This window comes from Saccopteryx leptura, chromosome 1 (genome assembly GCF_036850995.1).
Source record: "Saccopteryx leptura isolate mSacLep1 chromosome 1, mSacLep1_pri_phased_curated, whole genome shotgun sequence".
NCBI classification, from domain to species: Eukaryota; Metazoa; Chordata; class Mammalia; order Chiroptera; family Emballonuridae; genus Saccopteryx; species Saccopteryx leptura.
Window position 1 is genome coordinate 385882585 of NC_089503.1, and position 12518 is coordinate 385895102.

The 12518-nt window shown below is 46.8% G+C and overlaps 1 protein-coding gene across 4 annotated transcripts; it reads left to right on the forward strand.

The window, feature by feature from the left end:
* Positions 1-536: 536 nt before the first annotated feature.
* Positions 537-9685, forward strand: LOC136387687 (DLA class II histocompatibility antigen, DR-1 beta chain-like). 4 transcript variants are annotated; one of them, XM_066359623.1, is made up of 6 exons: positions 537-655; positions 4211-4480; positions 6830-7111; positions 7775-7885; positions 8328-8351; positions 8559-9685. In XM_066359623.1, exons 1-6 carry the CDS (start codon positions 556-558, stop codon positions 8564-8566), a joined length of 795 nt encoding a protein of 264 aa, XP_066215720.1. In that variant the 5' UTR covers positions 537-555; the 3' UTR covers positions 8567-9685. The 4 variants fall into 4 exon arrangements, with proteins under 4 accessions (XP_066215720.1, XP_066215719.1, XP_066215722.1 ...); XM_066359622.1 differs by having other exon boundaries at positions 8639-9685; XM_066359625.1 differs by having other exon boundaries at positions 4228-4480; positions 8639-9684.
* The last annotated feature ends 2833 nt before the right edge of the window (positions 9686-12518 follow it).

Consider the following 12518-nt stretch of genomic DNA (forward strand, 5'->3'; position numbering starts at 1 on the left):
GCTCTGAGCTCTACTCGCATTAAAATGACCTGTAATGATTATACAAAGTAGCACCGTGTGTGGGAAACCGTATGGTTACATCACAGAGAGCAATGCCCGTTTCCCCACAGGGCTCCATCTCCTCCACCCTCACTCCTAGCACACGCACTCGGACATCTGTCACAGCAGCTCGTGCTCAAGCAAGACAGACAAATGCTCCTAAAAGTCTCCAACTTGTGTGCTTGTCACCGACCCGCACGGAGTGGCTCTCCATAGGGACCCAATTAAATGTTTTCGATACAACCCAACAAACCTTTAAAGCACTAAATTAAAACAAGCCTTTTAATGAAGGGAAATTTAAGTTTTACAAGAGGACCTTCAGACAAAATCTCTGATCGGCAACTGATGACACTGTTTTTCTCTGATGCTGATTGGTTCTCAACACTGAAATCACCCAATCAAGGAACAGAAAACAAGTTTTCTTAGTTCACATTATGTGGGATGTGGGTGAGGAAGGTTTATGATCCTTACTGGGTGGGATTCCCCGCTATTTGCACCTGTCCTTTCTGCTCCAGCATGGCGCGTCTGTGGTTCCTCGGAGGCTCCTGGGTGGCAGCTCTGACGGTGACAGTGACGGTACTGAGCCCTCTCCTGGATGGGGCCAGGGACACACCACGTAAGTGCACCTCGGGGGTGAGCTGCTGTGGGTGAGAGAAGAAAGGGTGAGCTTTGTCACTGTGTCCAGGCCATGCCCCTTAGAAAACTGTAACATTCTCTTCAGTGACCCCCTGTCTTCATCCTGTGGACCCCGATTCTTTCCACAACAGAAGGAGCCTGGGTGCTCGCCCTACGAAATCCATGTCAGGGCTCCCTGTGTAGAGACCATTTCTTCTCCTCTCTCCTCCAATAAACCTCTCCAGCCTCGTGTCCCATTCCCTCAGGGTCTTCATGGGATTCAGAAATAATAATGTCAAAGTAATTCCTTATTAAATGGCTCTATTTATTATATTGAGCTATCCCAAGAAAAGGAAAAGTTCTCTGAAGTTTTATGAGGAGTCAAAAGAAATTAGAAGGGTCTCTACTAAGAAATCCACTGTGATGTCCTTGACAGCATCTGAAATGTGGTGTCTCTCCCTAAAAGGCAAGGAGGTACCAAGGGGCCTCACTTCTGTCTCCCTTCCTTCCCCCCTGAACCCAGTAGCGGAGGTCCCCTGACAGAGCTGGGGTCAGTGCTCTCCATTCCTCCTGTGGAAAGTCCCCGGGGCTGAAGCAGAGACTCTCAGTACTTAAAGTGAACCCGCTGACAAGCAGCATCTATGGGGTCAGTGTCTCTGATGCCTTAGAGAACTCAAAGCTTCTCTGAACACCTGGCCAGGTTCCTGTTCATTATAAATTCATCCTGTACTATCAGATTCTTCTACTTTCTGTACTATCAGATTCTCCTACTTTGCATCCTTATTATTTGGTGAGCACTAGAAAGAATCACTATTTGATTCCACACTTAACAATATCCTGTGAAAAATATATTATCATTAAATCAATTTTACAAATAAAGGAAATTGGGCTCATGGATGTTAAAACCTGACCTAAGTGGAAGAGCTGACATTAAAATGTAGATTTTCTAACTCTAGAGCTCGGGCTTCTAACCTCCACTGGTGACAGTGGCTTGGCTGAGTCTGAATTACTGGGGAAGTATCTGATGCTCACATGTGCCAGGGTGTCTTAGGGTTGGGGGTAGGGAGATGCATGGTCTCCTAGTTCCAATATAAGAGAGATTCACATTCACATTCATTCGCATTTATGATTTGAAAAGTCCTGTACGGACTCACACTAGTGCAGACTGTCGTGAGCACGTGAGGAAGAACACAGGGAGTATTAACTATGCTCCTGCGTCTCAGGTCTTGTTAGCGTGGGGCTGGGGCTCCCAGAGAAACACAGAATGCCTGAATGAATCTGAATCTCAGAGAAACAACAATATTTTGTCTGAAATCCAAATTTAACTGGGCACACTATTCATTATATTTGAAAACTTTAAATAGGGCCATGAACGTGGACGGACAGTGCTAACCCTGCAGGCTACAGCAGCTTCACACATTTTTATTTTTCAATTTTGTCATATGTCAAGAAGGTTTAGATCATTTGTGAACAGACCTCATCTGACCATAGTCCCCTAGTCTCTGCCATCATTTCTAAGTGAAGGTCTCTACTCAGAGTCTGGGGACCTGCTCGTTTTTGTAAACTGTCCACATGAGAATGTCATCTTCTTAGTTTCTCCCCTCTGAGGGACCTGATTATAGAAATGGGAGTTCCACTCTGGCCGAGGCTGGTATTCTGATGCAGAAGGAGACACAGTTAGACAGTGAACTATTTGGGACACTGAACAGGAATCAGGTGGCTGTGCTGCAGTTTCCTCCTGTAGATAAGCGGGGGACCTGGCAGAAAAGGTAAGAGAGAAGATGATGTGAGGAATAAATTATCTGACTTGGTGATTGGTCGACAAGGCAAAGAAACAGGTAAACCTTGGTCCCGAACAAATTTATTCTTCTGAAATAATAGTCTGCATTCAGATGATATTTCTAAAAAGTACAAATTTCATGTAGGACCTACATTTTCAATAGGTAGAACTACCTATGCAATTCTCAGCTGCTGTATAAATATCAATGACTTTTTCACCACAGGTGTTTCAGATGGTTTATACTAGTGAGCTCACCCTGGGAAGGTCACCATCCCTTCCCCTCTCTTTCCACCCCTGGAACATCTGGCAATATCTAGAGCCAAGTTGGGTGTCACATCATGGTTTCTTATGCAATGTTTTTTCAAAATTTCATGAGTTCTTGGTCATCACATCTCTATTAACTTTTAACAACTCATCTTTTTAAGTCACAATTATTTTTCAGTAAAGTGTCTCAAGTTTCTGCAGTAATTTTCCTCTCCACACTACTGATGACACCAGAAGCTTCCATTTACTCATCTCACTTTTAACCACAGGCTTAGTCTCTGGTTTTCTGAGCTTTCTGGATGTGGAAATGCAGAAAAGAGATGCAGCCCTGTTTGGATTGGGGTTTAGTCTCCCTAAAACCCGTCCGTGGTCTCCGTTACATTTAGAAAAATGTCCCATCCTAACCCCGCCCCCCAGGCTTTCAGCACGGGCTCCACCTGACCTGTCCTGTCCCCTTCCCTCCCCTGTCACTGTCCGTGCCTCAGAGCACTGTTCCCTCTCCTGTCTGGAGGGACTTCATGTTCTCTCAGACTTTTGCAGGTGGTGTTACCTTTACCTGAAATGTGCTTTTCTTTCCCCAAACACACACACATCTGTCTTCTGCCAGCTCACACCAACTAAACTTTCCTGTCACATCTTCAATGTCACTCAGAAGCCGCTTTTTACTTTTTTTTTTTTTTTTTTTAGTGTGAGAAGGGGAGATAGACTACAGCATGCACCCCGACGGGGATTCACCCAGCAACCCCATCTGGGATGGATGTTTGACTCAACTGAGCCATCCTCAGTGCCCAGGGCTCACCAAGCCAACGGAGCCACTGGCTGCGAGAAAAAGAGAGCGAGGAAGGGGAAGAGAAGGGGAGAGAAGCAGAAGATCGCCTCTCATGTGAGCCCTGACCAAAAAGGAACCAGGACTTCCACAGGCTGGCCACCGCTCTATCCTCTGACCAACGGGCCAGGGCCACAGAGGCGGCTTCTTGGCACTCTGCTGTAACTTAGATCATGTTATTCCTCTCTGTTCTGGACTCCACACTTCTCCTCTGACATCTCTCACTCCTGTATGAACTCTGTGCCCCTGGGCTGCGACAGTCACTGTCACTAAACGTTAAGCTCCAGGCAGAGGAGAGAGTCTGTTCTCCTTCTGTGGATGCCCAGGGCAGCAGGGCGGCAGGAGGTCCCACCAACCACGTGCTCACAGAAGGAGGAGGATGTGTTTAAGGAAAGGGGAAGAGGTGGTGAGAGGAGGGCGGTGGAAGCTTCCAGAAGGAGGTGGAGTTGAGACAAATCCTCAAGCAGCTGGGGGTCCAGCAGCCCTGCAGTTAAGCCCAAGGGGATCCTCAGTGACTTAGGACCTGAAGGGTCTCCCTTGACCCCGGGTCCCAGACGAGACAGGACCCTGGGTGCAGGCAGTTGGGGTGCTGGTGTTCACGTATCCACTTGGGTCTGAGTGCCCCGCACTGGGCGGCGCCACCATCTGTCTCTACCCAGTGTGCCCACACTGTCCTGTCCCCACAGCACACTATCTGCTGGAGTATAAGGGTGAGTGTTATTTCTACAACGGGACGGAGCGCGTGCGGCATGTGGAGAGATATATCTACAACGGGCAGGAGGACGTGCGCTTCGACAGCGACGTGGGGGAGTTCCGCGCGGTGACCGAGCTGGGGCGGCCGGACGCCGAGTACTGGAACCGGCAGAAGAATATTCTGGAGGACTCTAGGGCAGATGTGGACACGTTCTGCAGAGTCTGGTACCGGATTGCTGAGCCATTCCTGGTGCATCGGCAAAGTGAGCGCTGCCGGGGTGGGGTGTGTGTGTGTGTGTATACACGTGTGTCCGTGTCCGTGAGTGTGTGAATGTATGTCTACGTGCATGTGTGCGTGCCTGTGCGTGCATGTACATGTGCGTACGTCCATGTGTTCGTGTGCGTAGGATGGGGAGAGGAAGAGGACCATCAAGGGGGCGGGAACGCGAGGCCCTGAGGGCGGCTGTCGGGACACGGGACACCGTGCAGTCCTGTCCTGCGGAAGAAACGTTTCCGGGGCTGTTGGGCTGGGGTGGAGGCTCGGGAAGCAGAGGTGAGGGAGGTGACCGAGTGTGAGCAGAGTCACGACTGCCCCGGGCAAACCCTCCGTACCCGGGCCAGGACAGTCACGTGCTTGCACATAGCGAGTCCATTACTAGAGAGGAGGTGCTGGTGTCGGGTGGCGTGGCTGGTGTCGTGGGGCGTGGCTAGTGTCATGGGGCGTGGCTGGTGATGGGGGCGTGGCTGGTGTCATGGGGCATGGCTGGTGTCAGGGGGCGTGGCTGGTGTCAGGGGGCGGGGCTGGTGTCGGAGTGGAGGGGCTCCCAGGTGCTTCTGCTCTTTCTGAGGCTCCAACTAGGTCTCAGCTTCTTACTTTTCTTCCCTTAGTGTCTGTATTTTTAAATAGTGGAAGTGATTTTAAAACAGGTTTATAAATTATAATTTTGTTACTTCACATTTTGATGTTACTATTTTTATAATGTTAAATGTATTTTTATTTTATTTTTTTATTTTTTATTTTTTATTTTTTCTTTCATTTTTCTGAAGCTGGAAACAGGGAGAGACAGACAGACTCCCGCATGCGCCCGACCGGAATCCACCCGGCACGCCCACCAGGGGGCGATGCTCTGCCCATCCTGGGCGTCGCCATGTTGCGACCAGAGCCACTCTAGCACCTGAGGCAGAGGCCACAGAGCCATCCCCAGCGCCCGGGCCATCTTTGCTCCAATGGAGCCTTGGCTGCGGGAGGGGAAGAGAGAGACAGAGAGGAAAGCGCGGCGGAGGGGTGGAGAAGCAAATGGGTGCTTCTCCTGTGTGCCCTGGCCGGGAATCGAACCCGGGTCCTCCACACGCTAGGCCGACGCTCTACCGCTGAGCCAACCGGCCAGGGCTATAATGTTAAATGTATTTTAAAACTAGTTCCATATTATCTTTTTATAGTTGTAACAATTTATCTCACATTCCAAATGTTCTTTAATATTACCAGTCAATTGAAATTTTTTTTTATTTTTAACTTACACTTTTTTGATTTCTAGATTCTTTTTTATTTTAAATGAGAGCACAGGAGATAGACAGACTCCCCCATGCGTCCCAACAGGGATCCAGCCAGCAATACCCGTCTGGGGCTGATGCTGGAACCAGCCAGGCTAGCCTCAGTGCCTGAGGTGGACTTTCGGGCCAATCCAGCCACTGGCTGGGAGAAGACTAGAGGGAGAGGAGGGAGGGAGAGTGGGGGGGAGAAAGAGGGAGAGAAGCATGTGTTTGCTTCTTATCTGTGCCTTCACAGGGTATTGAACCTGGGATGTCCATATGCCGATTGACTATCCACTGAGCCAACAGGCCAGGGCCTACAAGTATTTCTAATGAATGACTCCCCGGGCTCCTGCCCCTCTCCTCAGGACTCAGCCTTTCTGGGGCTCAGTTCTTAGAGTCAGGGAACCACCTGTCTTTCCTGCTGCCCAGGTGGGACCATGTTAGTGGGGTTCTCAGGTGTGGGTGTCATATTCCCAGGATTTCATACTCTATATCCCATTTTCTCCACGCTGTTTCTCAATTTGTCCACACTGCTTTGAATTATCTTTTCTCTCGAAGGAGCGAGGATAATAGCTAGCTAAAATATATTGCTCAGTGGATTCCAGGCACGGCTTTACATATTTAGGTCCATTGATCCTACCATATCCCAAAGAGGTAAGTTAGTATTACTATCCTCCTTTATAGGTGAGAGAGCTGAGGCACAGAGGAATGTAAAAATTCTCCCAGAAGCAACCATTAAGAGGCAGAACCGAGATTTGAACTCAGGAAACCCTGGCCTAGAAATCACACTTTAATACCTACAGGCCTTGCAAAGATTTGTAAACACGTCAATAATGAATAACTGTTTCAGGATATGGAAATGTCCCCCAAATCTCCACAGTATCTGTCAACTCTAGAAAGCCACAGATTTAGGGATAGATTCAAGGCTTAAGGCGCTAACTCCCGCTGGGCCACAGGACCAGCTCTGAGGGAAGCTGCCCAAGGACAGAGCCTGGGACTGGAGACTGGAGGCCGACAGGGAGCCAACCAAGGAGCCTCCCTCTGTCTTCCTCATGTTCCTTCCCTCTTTTCTCTCCCAGCTGCACCCACAGTGACTGTGTATCCTGCAAAGACCGAGCGCCTGCAGCACCACAACCTCCTGGTCTGCTCTGTCACTGGCTTCTATCCAGGCCACATTGAAGTCCGCTGGTTCCGCAATGGCCAGGAAGAGGAGGCTGGGGTCAGCTCCACAGGCCTGATCCGGAACGGAGACTGGACCTTCCAGATGCTGGTGATGCTGGAAACAGTGCCCCAGAGTGGAGAGGTCTACACCTGCCAAGTGCAGCACCCAAGCCTGATGAGCCCTCACATTACAAAATGGAGTGAGAAGCTTTCTGACCTCACACGTGTCTCACCCAGCACAGGGGATGTTGCTTCTCCCTGAGGGCTGGGTTCTCCCTCCCCACACCGTGTTCTCACTGTGGTTTCTCCTTCAGCACAGGTCACTGGGTAGTTGTGTGATAGTTCTATGAAAAGCTATAACCCTGGCAGAGGCCATTATTTTTGTCCCTGTTTTGAACTTCCCCATGATGTCACAAGTCATAGCTCTCTTGGTTCTGGGTACCAGTCCTCTGCATCGGGCTGTGCTGGTCCTTCCACACTGCTGCTCTGAGTTGTCCTCTGTGATCTGAGAAGAGGCGCATCCTCTACAATGTGGGGGCCTCTGGCATGAGGGGAGCAGTCCCTGCTCTGTGTCTATTAGCTCTGTCCCCCTGGACAAGGGCTCCACCTCATTGAATCTCAGATTCCAAATCCTTTAGATCACAAAGTAGTGGCCTGATGTCAGGGCTGGGATGTTTCAATGGGTCCAGTGCCTGAACCGTGTATCTACTCAGTGTGAGTTTTAGGTCTCTTCTCCACAAATGGCCAGTTGTTCTGGTCCTTCTGGGTCTGCCTTCCCCCCTTACTCTCAAAGCTCAGTCCCCGAATCTCAATTAAAGAGCTGGATTTGGGATCAATATCACTAAAATCGCTTCTTCTCTCAGGGGCACAGTCTGAATCTGCACAGAGCAAGATGCTGAGTGGAGTCGGGGGCTTCGTGCTGGGCCTGCTCTTCCTGGGGGCGGGGCTGTTCATCTACTTCAGGGGTCAGAAAGGTAAGGCACCTGCTGTCACTGAGGATCTCCACAGACTCTATGGGGGAAGAAGTGACTTTGCTCCTTAGTTCTCTATTATCAATGGCGCCATATAAACCCTTCTTTCCCTGGTCAATCTCAAATTTCCTGGAAATCCAGAAATAATAACTAATGGTGCTTACAGTTGAAACATAAGGAATTATAGCCTGAAGAGGAAGAGAAGGGTTAACATGCAGGAGACTTGGGTCAGGATCCTGGAGTTAATGAGGAGCAGACACTGGATGTGTGTGAGGGGAGCTTCATAGGTCACTGCTCTCAGTGTCTGCTCCCCTGTCCTCTCCGGTGTTGTGTGAGGTGGGTTGTGGGGTAGAGAAATCTCAGGTGCTCTGGGGCTGGGGACAATGTGTTTGGGGACAGATTTACCTTCATATCTTTGAGTGTCTGTCTTCCTTCTCTTTCCCAGGACACTCTGGACTTCAACCAACAGGTAACACTCTTTAATCCTCCTTTAGAGACACAGTCCCTAGCACAGGATGTAGAGGTGACAGGACAGGGACAGAATAATAAGAGGATTTTGGCTGTGACTTGTGGTCAGGCAGTGTGCACTAAAGCCCCTTCTCACCACTTAGGACAGGCCCGCTCTGCAGTGGCTTTGGCTCTGGGTGACGTATGAGTATTTCTCTTCTGACTTGAGAGCTGTAACAAGAGGACCAGGGGGGAGGGAATGAACCTGCCTGTGGCTGGGACTGGACACAGCATCCCCTCTGTCTGCAGGGCTCCTGAGCTGATGTGACCACGCTGACACGGAGGATAAAGAGCCCCCTGTCCCAGCGTCATCGCAGCAAGAGGTTTCCTGCTCGGCTCTTATTCCACAGGGAGTGCTTCCTCGGGCTCTGGTTTGTCCCGGGTCAGTGACCCTGCAGAACACGTCCTCCCTGATGGCCTCCTCAGCCCGCACTTGACCCGGAAGTCCCCATGCTGATAGCTGTGCCTCATCTCATGCCTTCCCTGGTCCCTGTGTGGTCACTCTACTGTCTCCTGTGTCCCTGAGTCCACCTTCTGCCCACATTTATTATTATTGTTATTATTATTGTTATTGTATCTATTGATTTCAGAGAGAGGAGAGGGAGAGAAAGGCAGAGGAGAGAAGGAGCAGGGAGCAGAGTTTCCTCTCGTGGGTGCCTTGACCGGGCAAGCCGGGGATATTGAACCGGCAACCTCAGCATCCCAGGTCGCCGTGCTATCTTCTGCACCACCCCGGGTCAGGCTGCCCACATTTCTTTATAAAATAATTTTCAGTTAAATGTGGAGCGGCCCTACCTGGATATCTCAGTTGGTTATAACACTGCCTGGAAATGCAGAGGTTGTTAGTTCAATCCTCAGTCAGGACACATACTGGAATAGATGAATGTCCCTGTTTCTCTCTCCCTTCTTCTTTCTAAAATCTACAGATAACATTTAAAAATATATAAATAAAGAGCAAATCAGGAGTGAAACTCATCAACTTCACACAGCTTCCAGAACAAGAATTAGAAGAAAGAGAGAAAGAGGGTGTCATCACTGTACAAGGACACTGTTCACTTACACGCCTGCATTTTGGCCACAGGGGATCTGGAAGGTGTCCCTGTTTCCCTCCGTGCTTTTTCCTGACGTTTCTGGATTCTGTAACCAGGCCCGGCTCCCTGAGCTGGGAGGAGCCTGCAGTGAACCCAGACATGGTGTCTCCTACGTCTTTGTTTCTCACACACAGACACACTGTCCCCTGCCTCGTGGGGGACAGAAAGGGGACAACAACTGTATGAAATGCAGTCACCTGTAAGGAAGTGGTGTCCTCATGGTTTTTATATCACATTCCTTTGCTTCCTTTACTCTGATATATAAAAATAAAATATAAACCTGGTTACTTCTTGAACTCCTCTTTTATTTGACTAATGGTGGGCTTTCAGATTTAATCCTTTCCTGTCTCTCAGATACAATCAGTGCCATGCTGACTCTTTGCCTTGAGTTATCCTCTTTGCTAATAAATAGGTCTCAGAGGCCATCAGGACAAAGTGACAACTCTAGTGGAAAGGATGCATTTCTCAGGCTCCCCTGCCTGTGTGACAAACTCAATATGTATCACCAGAAAATCCTGGATGGTTCTTTACCTCAGCATCAGTCAGAGAGAATGCTGGAAAGAAAGGGAATGTATGTATCCACTGATGTGCATCAAACAAAGAAATACTCTGTAGTGGAAGAAAATAAGTGAGAATACTCTGCTATGGGGTAGTCTCCAAGATGTGTTTGGAGCAAGGAACGGGAGAGTTTGTACATAACACATTTGTTTAATAAGGTGGAGAAGAAGAATAAGAATATATAGCTGAACCCATTTATTCTATCTATTTATCAACCTAGTTGTCATCTATCTGTGCATCGTCACCATCTATCTATATTTATTTGTCATCTATCTACTTATAATTGTAAATAGAAACAGTGGAAGGATTTTTTAAATGGTTGACTATAGGACAAAATGAGGGACTAAAAGAAACTGGACTTTTCTGAATAAATAAATTAAATTAAATATTTTTAACTTGAGGGACATTAAAATATCTTATATAATAAAAAATGTAATCAAAAGTTTTTAAAAGGCAATACATAAAAACAACTATAACACTATAACGACAGTGACAAGAAGTATATGATTGGAAATGAGCTAAAAAATCAATCAAGGGTTTCTAGTCTAAGATGACAATGTAGGAAACCATGAACTCACCTTCACCCTGTCACATTAAATTTACACCTACAGACAGCAGTTCCTCTGAAGAAGAAATAAGGCCTGACTGAACAACTTTTGCACAACAAACAAAAGGAACTGCATAGAAAAAGGAGAGACAGAGACATGGTACCATGAGAACCCATTCCCAGTGTGCTGACTTGCATTAGGGAGCTTATGTGAAGATTTGCCCATTGTGGCATAAAGTAAAACAAACAAAAAACAGTGGTTTAAAGGGCTCCTCCCCTATATAGAAAGAAAATCGATTTGCTAATCCCAGAGCACATGCCAACTGGGACAAGGATTGGAAGAACGGTCTGTGGTGTCAGAGGCACTGGAAAGAGCCATTCAGTGACTCTCACCGTCCCCCTTCATCTCATGGACAGGACAATATTCAGGCACTTTAGCCAGCTGGCCTTGGTTCTTAGAGTGCACACTAGGCCCCAGGCACACACTAGTTCTGTGGTTTGTCTCCAGGACTCTCCATAGCCTACATCCACTCCAAATACAACTCAGAATCCCTTAGTCCCAGGTCCCCTGTAGCCCACTCCCACCCCAACTCCAGCTGGCATGCCAAAGACACCTCGCACACACAGTCTGCCAAGGGGAAGCTCTTGAATAAGTCTGCTCCCTCAAGACTGGGAGAGGTTGCTGTTTCACCTAATTCACAGAAACAAACAGAGACAGCCAAAATGAGGAGACAGAAGTACAAATTAAAGAAGGAAAGGAACTAAATAAAACAGACATAAGCAATATACCAGATAAGGAGTTAAACACTGGTCATAAGGCTGCTCAATGAACTAGAGAGAGGAATAGGTGAACTCAGTGAGAACTTCAAAAAAGATATAGAAAAATATTTTAAAAAATCAACCAGAACTGAAGAATACAATAATTGAAATGAAAACAACAACAACAAAAAAACTCTAGAGGGACTAAACAGCACATTAGTTGATGCTGAAGAATGTGTGAGCAAGCTGGAAGACAAGGTAGTGAAAAATCACTCAATCAGAACAGCAAAAAAGAAAGATGAGAATTTTTTAAGAATAAGCACAGTTTAAGGGACTTCTAGGACAACATCAAGTGCACAAACATTTGAATCATAGAGGTCCCAGAAGGAGAAGGGAGAGAGAAAAGTACAGAAAACCTAACTAAAAAAATAATAGCTGAAACTTCCCCACCCTGGTGAAAAAAACAGACATCCAAATCTAGAAAACACAGTGAGTTCCAAACAAGATGAACCCCAACAGACCCACACCAAGACACAGCATATTTGAAATCTCAGAATTTTAAAGAATTTTAATAGCAGCAAGAGAAAAGCAGCTAGTTATGTACAAAAGAATCTTTATAAGACTGTCAGCTGATTTTCAGTAGATACTTTTCAGGCCAGAAGACAATGGCACAAATTGTACAAAGTGATGAAAGGCAAAAACTTACAACCAAGAATACTCTACCCAGAAAAATTAGCATTCAGGATTAAAGAAGAGAGAAAGAGTTTCCCAGACAAGTAAAAGTTAAAAGAGTTTATCACCACTACACAAGCATTAAAAGAAATGTTAAAGGAGCTTCTTCAAATGGAAAAGAAAAAACCAAAACTAAAAATAAGAAAATATTGGAAAAAAACCTTTCACTGATAAAGGCAAACATTTGTAAATGTAATGGATCAACCAATTATAAAGCAAGTCTAAAGATTAAAACATAAAAGTAGTAAAAACATGTGTAACTACAGTAATAAATTAAAGGATACAAACAGAAAAGAAGATGTATAATATGATGTCAAAAGCATAAATGTGGGGAATGAATAAATATATAGTAGTTTTAAAATGTATTTCAGCAGCAACTTCAAATATCCTGCTATAATCATATCTTGTTATACATGAATGTTATGGTAAAACCACAAACCAG